Source organism: Austrofundulus limnaeus, unplaced genomic scaffold (assembly GCF_001266775.1).
Source record: "Austrofundulus limnaeus strain Quisiro unplaced genomic scaffold, Austrofundulus_limnaeus-1.0 Scaffold9, whole genome shotgun sequence".
In the NCBI taxonomy this organism is placed as follows: Eukaryota; Metazoa; Chordata; class Actinopteri; order Cyprinodontiformes; family Rivulidae; genus Austrofundulus; species Austrofundulus limnaeus.
The window spans coordinates 3,034,928-3,043,014 of record NW_013952411.1 but is presented as its reverse complement, the minus strand read 5'-3'; the positions used below and the strand labels follow the sequence as shown (position 1 = coordinate 3,043,014).

General features: G+C 36.2%; 1 protein-coding gene across 1 annotated transcript in view; it reads right to left on the bottom strand.

Moving 5' to 3' along the window:
* The window catches only part of map2k5 (mitogen-activated protein kinase kinase 5), a 66,354-nt gene that overhangs the window by 43,579 nt on the left and 14,688 nt on the right, over positions 1 to 8,087 (bottom strand). The window contains exon 8 of the mRNA XM_014001529.1: positions 6,874 to 6,938. Within this exon, the coding sequence (XP_013856983.1) occupies positions 6,874 to 6,938 (65 nt within the window). The remainder of the gene's footprint in view (positions 1 to 6,873; positions 6,939 to 8,087) is intronic.

Here is an 8,087-nt window from a genome sequence, read left to right as displayed (position 1 = left end):
AAATAATCTTACACATTCTGAAAACAAGATTATTATTCTTACACAATCAGTTCTTGTTAGTAAATCAGTCTCAAAACAAGATCAAAAAGACTTTTTGGCTGGATATAAGATTTTAAAACTTGGTTAGGTGGACATTTTTGCAGTGTGGAGTTAAACCAAAAATATATAAATTAATGTTTAGTTTAATAATACGGAATTTTGTGAAGATATGCTAAGAGATATTAAACGTAACACCGTGGTAATGCGTGTGGTCATGCAAACATGCGTCTTACGCAGACTAGACTGTCTCATTTCTTAGCTGTTTACGGCCCACATAGGGTGTGGTCAACATGGGCAGTGGTCTACGTTGGTTGCAACCCATGAATCGAGACACAGCCAATGCACCATATAAGAGTGTGTACCAGCTACCAGCAAAACTGATAGGCCTGGTTTTGATTCTCTCTCAGTCTTTCCTTAAGCTAAAATTAATACAATTCAAAAATGAAAACTGCTTATGGAGAGAAGTTAACTGATGCAATACTGCAGAAACAGACATGACATATTTTAACTGAACAGGCTGTATAGATAAGGCAGGTGATGAAAACTGAAGTGAGGAAATACTGAGCTTTATTCAGGAACCTGGAAATTGAAGCTGAGGTGGGTAGAGCACCCCAAAAGGATGGTTCCAGWGTAAGTTTTGAAACTTGTCTATCAAGCAAATGCAGGTAGTGACTTGTTGATTCATGTTGTTCTTCCCTTGCTGCTCAAATATTAACTTTTCTGGCAAGTGTTGTTGTAACTAGTTATTTCATGTTTAAAATAAAGCTCAAAGTACTACGATAGTGTGTAGAGAAATGTACAAGACTTAAAGAATCAAAGAGAAAATCTCGTGGATGGTTCAGTTTGCTTCTAATCAGTACAGGGCCCATTGTGGTGCAAACTTCTGCCTTTAAAAAAACAACATTGCAAAAGTTTTAAAACTACGTTATGAATCTCTACATTGCATTACTTTGCATCTGAACATAAAATCTGAGTAAGTGCACGATGGCTTGTGTTTTTACATCACTATTATTTAGGTATAAATACTCATTAAGTGAAAAGTAAAAATAAAACATTTACTTGAGTAATTTTTTTAATTTTGCCAATATACTTGCTCATTTGGTGGTCATCTTTCTCAGAAAAGCAAATAAGTTCACCTTCTGTTGAGATCTTTGTAAAAGTGAAAAAGCTCTAGTCTAAAGGCTGCCTTCTGCAGGTAAGACCCTAAGTACTCAGAAGGACTCCAGGCAACTCCACTGACAAACAAACTATTTGTCTAAATTAGATGTGACATAAATAAAARATTGAGCTAGAACAAAAAAATAGAAAAAAGAAAAGAAAAAAAATGCTTCGGGTTTATTTTAAAAGTGTAGTTCAGGTGTGACGTCTGGTTGGTTCAGGCTTTATTCTCAGACTGTCCTTGACCACTTCAGGGCTGAGCATCCATGTATGAGTTATAGTGACAGGCGTCTGACAGTGGGAGACTTAGGGACAAGGTTACATAGCCACCCTCTGCCACTTCCCCGTGATCTGACCCCAGTAAATGTGCCCCATTGCCTGGATCTTATTTACACTCCAGTCCGCTCTGTAATAAAAGCTCCATCATGCAGTATTCATAGGCCATCTCACAATTTCTCTGAAGTTGGGGCTGTGGCTTACAGAGACTGGCGTCCTGGGTCAGGGCTAATGTGGACGTATACACATTATACTTTGTCATATGAAGTGACACACTGTCTACGTCTCTTCCTGACTATCTAACCTGATACTACTTAATTAGTCTCAAGAGAAACCAACAAACTCTAAAACACATTCAAACACATTTTCAAAAGTGCACAAGCTTCTTCACCAGATTAAAGCAGACATTAAAATTAGTGAGCTTAGAAATCCATCCATCACTTGATCCATTTTCTTTACTCACTTTTTTTCTGAGTCACAAAGTAACCAGAGCCTTCGGAAGACCATTGCATTCACCAAATAAAAAAATAATTAGACACCTGATCTCATAATTTCAAGATCAGGATCTCATAATTATGACATCTCATAATTATGAGATAAGATGTCATAATTACGAGATCCTGATCTCCTGTGGATTTTGAGCAGGTATCGGTCCTGGACATGTATGTGTGTAATGCCGAACGCACAAGTGCCCAGAACAAGCTATACTGTATAATGTTAATTCACCAGAGGTAAATAAAGTTGTGACCCAGGGTTGAAACAGGAGGAAGTGTGTGCTCTTTATGTACTTACAGGAYGAAATTTAAGCATTTCAGATGCATTAGCTACTTATATCCGTAGCATCCCATAATGCAGGAAAAGAGCGACCTCCAGTATGTCAGAGTGGGCTTTTCGCTTGAACAACCGCTAGGGAGATACCTGCGTAATGTCGACATACTATCATCCATACAGCATCATACCATCCCTGTGATGTTTTGTTCGGACTGTATTGAATCGGACTCTTATTTTGAAATATCCATTTGCTGAAACTGGAAGCACCACTACAAGCTAAATGGCAGTGTTTTGTTTGTGCCGAAGCTGCCGAAGCTGAATTGAACAGAACACTCTAACCCATGTGCAGGTGGATTGATTAATAAACCCACATTATTAGATAACAACACCATCCACATTAAGTTAACTCAATATTTCCCAATACCTAAAAGGAAATAAAAGCATTTAAATGTAATAGTGCCATCATTGTTTACTTTTCCTGTAATGTAAATCACCTGACTCTCTTTTAACTTATCTTATAATTACACTGCAAAAACTGTCCATCTTACCAAGTTTTAAAATCTTATATCCAGTCAAAAAGTATTTTTGACCTTGTTTCGAAACTGATTTACTAAACAAGAACTGATTGTGTAAGAATAATAATCTTGATTTCAGAATGTGTAAGGATTATTTGTCTTGTTAGTCTGAAAATTTGACTCAAATTAAGTCAAAATATCTGCCATTGGTGTAAGAAAATTTTATTTGGTAAGATTCTTGAAATAAGAAAAAATTGAGTCAAATCAAGTATTTCAAGAATCTTACCAAGTAAAAATTTCTTACTCCATTGGCAGAAATTTTGACTTAATTTGAGTCAAATTTTCAGGCTAACAAGACAAATAATCTTACACATTCTGTAAACAAGATTATTATTCTTACACAATCAGTTCTTGTTTAGTAAATCAGTCTCAAAACAAGATCAAAAAGATTTTTTGGGTGGATATAAAATTTATAAACTTGGTTAGGTGGACATTTTTTGCAGTGTATGAGATCCTGATCTTGTAATTATGACATCTTATCTCATAATTATTAGACCTTTTCTCGTAATTATGGGAAAAGGTCTCGTAATTATGAGATCAGGAGCCCTATTTTTTTATTTGGTGAATGCAATGCTCTTCTGTAGGAGCCTATCTCCAGAACTGATGTTGCAAGAGGTGGGATTTTGTAAATGGTTCTATAACTCTAGTTATCAACTCATTCAAATATGCTAGGTTTTACAGTTCATGATATTTGTGACATCAGGTCCAAAGGAAAGTAAAAATACCCATCTATCCATTTACTTATGCCAGCTTTTTCATGCAGGGTCACAAGGGAAGTGTTGTCTATTTCCAGGGGTCATTGTGCTTGATTCAGGGTACRAAATGAGACAAAGAACGATTCACAGTCTCATTTACATCTAAGGACATTACAGAGTTACAAGTTAACCTAACATAAATGGTTTTGGTTTGCGGGAGGAATTTAGAGTACCGAGAGAACTTACATGTGCACAAGGTGAACATGCAAAGTCCACACAAAAAGGCCACAAGCCAGTAGGCGATCCTGCTGAGTTTAAAAATAAAAATGTGTGTGATAAACTAAATGCACTCCATGATTCAATAACGTGGTGAATCACTGGTAGCAGCAATAACTTTAATTTAGCATTTTTTGTACGACTAAATCAATCTCTTGCTTCACTTTTCTTTAATAAATAATGACAGGATGGAATCTATTTTTTAGGCTTGAGGTTAAATTTTTCATGTATTGATGTGTAAAGACCCAGAAAGAAAAAAGGTGTACTTTTTTTAATGACTTTGTTTTGTTTACCATGTACATTTCATTGCTGGCATTTTTTATTGAGCAGGTGTGTATTGCAGCTCTTTAACCAGCTAGTTAATTGACTTTGAACACATTCCAGAAAGAGGGGAGAAATAGTTTCAACAGTTTACAGCAGCAAGTTATTACCATACAGAGGAAAAAACCTACAGAGTTAGGGATAAATCTGAGATGGTCCTTTTACTATTTATTGTTTGTTTATGTATTACACTATTAGATTCTACGCTATTCATCAATCCATTTTCTTTGCTCGTTCGCTTGTTCCTTTTCAGGGTCGCAGGGAGCTGGGTGGACAGGTGACTAGTCCATCTTTAGACCACACAGATATGAAAGAAACATCCTGCTTAAATAAAAAAAGTTTCTATAGAATATTATTTGAGCCTCCATTATGTTCTACTTAATTTGACTAAAACCTTTAACAACACAAACTTGAGCACAGTATTTTAATGACACTAAGTGAAAATGTCCTAACTTTATCTTAAAAGCTTAACATCATTGACCAGTAAGTTGTATTTTCATGACACAAAATGATAGAATTTGAATAATTTGCAATAAATAACCAAATAGGTTTGACCTGTCAATACACAATCTCATCAATGAAGTAGAAGAACAAAATCAATAGAGAATGGCCTGAGACACACACAAACACAAAACAACAGAGGGTGTCGAAGCAGATGTCATTACAGTCATTATGTTGGTGGAGATCATCAGTCATCCAAGTCAGGGCAATCCTAAGTGCCTGAATAGGAGGGAACTGAGCATCTTTTCATGTTCCTTGATCACCTCTCATCTGAAAGACGTCATCAGTTCTAAGAATAGATTAGTCATAAATTACCCAGAAGTCTGAAACGTCTGATATATATTCAAACTGAAGACGCCTTTAGGTGAAACATCTTCCATTTGCTTTCTATTCAAGTGTTTGGGATGTTACTACAGCCATAGCCAGGTATATGTGTCATTTTATTTGCCCTGCTAGATTCATGRGACGTGTGTGTCCTTGTTACGGTATTTATAAGCCACAGTGTCGGTTAGGTTGGTGGACAGCGTGTAATAAAAATAAAAAAATAAAAAAACAGAGCAAGTTTGATGGATGGTGGGGTCAGCATGTAGCAATGAAGAGCTGAAGTGTTGGTAACAATCAGTTGAGTCTAAATGTCTCCGGGTCATAAATGGGTTAAAGGGTTAATAGGTGAGGAGCCATTCTTAGTTCTATTCACATTTGATAAACCCAATTTACGCTAGACTAAACTGCAGARACTGACAAGGACATAAAATTGGTTTCTAAACAAAAGCGATGTCTGTCCATTCTTTAGCCCAAATGTAGATGTACCCATGAATTAGAGACATGCAAAATGATTAAATAAGGTTTTGTTATTAATTTCCATTTCAAACAGCATCAACAATCAAGTTTAATCAAAGCAACCTCACATTAACTGTAACTGCAAAACCTGGMAAATTTAGGAAATCTTACTACTACAAGCTACCTGATCAATACGAGGCCCACAAATCAGCCTAATAAGTGGTTGGTGTCGTCTAACAAGAATAAAATTCAAGCTTTTGGATGWCTTACAGGTTTTGAGTGCGACTTATGTGCACTGCATAAAAAGCTACAATGCACTTCCAAATGTTAATAAATAAGTCTAATGTATTTAATCTGAACGTGAACCTTGAAATGTCAAAGAACACACTATAAAAACAATTGAGTTATCAAAAACACAATTTCAGTTTCTATTCTGATAAATAAAAACATTTTTGACTGTGAATTTTGATGGTTTTATTTATTTATTTTCTATTCAACTATTAAATTTTCAGCACCAGTGCATATAGATTTTTGATGAGGTAAATGGACTGAAAAGTTGCTGGCCTTGCAATATTGGCTTTCTTCAGAGCAGCGTAACCATTTCTGGAGCCAAACAGATGAACAATCTCATCCACTTACAACTGTGAAAAACTGAAGCCCAATAAAAAAATCTCAAAAATCATCAAATGTTAAGAAAATGATTAAAAACAAAGAAAAGAAAGGTTATCTTAAGTTGCAACATTCAAAAACTTAATACTGTCTTCATCAGAACTAGTAAGAAAATCACTCAGTCAAGTCAAGGTTAGTCTGAGTGGTGATCAATACTTCAATCTCAATAAAGAAGCTCAATTGCTGAAAATTGATGAGAACAGGAAGAGAACGTGAGAAAAGAAAGATGGGAGAAGGAACACAAATGCCAACCTTGTCATAACGTTAGTCGGTCAGCAATACATTAGTCTAGAGAATGGAGCACTTCATGGTGGCAGGTAAAGTGCTACACTATAAGACCGATTAAGTCGATAGCTGCCATAGTTCACAGCCCCAAATCAATATCATACGTTTGCAACCTTCAAACCAGAATAAATAAATAAAAGGGATCAGACACAAACCAACCAGATTGATGTCACATCAAAGACAGACAGATAAACGGACAAACTAATAAAAACAAACAGACATGGCGAAAAATCAAAAATAAATAAATAAAATTTTCACACAAAATGTTTTATTTTATCAGATAAATTWAAATGTTTCATCTAAAGCATCTAATTTGCATCATTTTGAAGCATTAGTTTCATTTTCATTTTTCTTTCTTAACCAAATTTAAAACCTTATTAAGATGGAGATCTTATTTTCAAGGGGGACCTGGGTAAATCCAAAGGTTCTGRCTTTATGCCTTTGCAAAGCAGACATCTATTCAGTGTTGTTGTTTTTTTGGTATTTGTACAGATGATGCCTCGGTGTGAGAGCCAACAAACACTTACTTGTAAACTGTGCCTCCGTTTCCATGACCAAGTTGTTCTTGATAGTGGATATCTTGGGCATTTATCTGCARGGCAACAAACACATGTATACAGTTATGCTAGCTGGATGTTATAACACAAAGAGCCATGGATCCCGGGGATCATATGGACAACTGAACAAGAAAGACAGAACATGTACACATGGAAAAAATGGGAGACAACATTGTTATTGGAAGCTATAAACAATCAAGATGTCAGGTCACCCCAAGTTCAGCGACATGAGAAGAAAAAAAAAGAGGGACAGAAAGAGGAGATCAATACAACACTTGCTATCCAATTTATAAAGGATATTGTGTTTGGGTGAGCGAGGCAGTGACTTATTGGTAGCTTTATATGTTTATTTTTTCTCATCATTCAACCCTTTTTTTGACAGAAAAAAACCCSAAGCCGTGTTAAAAATGTATAAAAATAATTGCATTTTATAAAATGCTTTTTTTGACAAAATAACACGTAAGTTTAGCTATAATGTATTTCATATGAACATCTCTCAAAGCATTTCCCTTTCATTATCTAACGCCTTCAACGCCACCCAAACAACCCCCCGCACCATGAAGGTCGCAGCATGCAATAAATTAATAAGTGTTCATAGGTGACCAATTCACTGCAGCGGGGGAAGATGCCTAAGCTGATCCATTATCACAGGCCCTCCACAAGACTTTTGTATCTAAAACTTAAATTTGTATTAAATGTTTAGCAAAGAAATTAAAGCTCATGCAGGGTCATCAACACACCCAACTTTCATGACCAAACTCCAGCAAGCAGAGAGATAGCACCGCTGCAGGATCAGCCACTGTTAGACACAAACGGTATGACCATGAGAATCATGAGAGTCCACTATGACGTGATCACTCTAAAAACAGGCATGTCCAACTCCAGTCCTCAAGGGCCGGTCTCCTGTAAGTTTTAGATTYGTCCCTGCTTCAACACAGCTGATTCAAATAGATGATTTACCTTCTCAGAGGCCCACTAATTAAGCACTCCTTAGGTTCAGCTGTGTTGAACCAGGGCAGCACCAAAAACATGCAGGACACCGGCCGTTGAGGACCAACTTTGGACACCACTGCTCTAAAAGGTGATACAAGATTTAGCAAGTCAGATGGAAGAAATTGTGCTTAGAACATTTTTTTTTTGTAGACACCTTCAGATGTTGCCTAAATTGTTTCCCATTTTCCTCT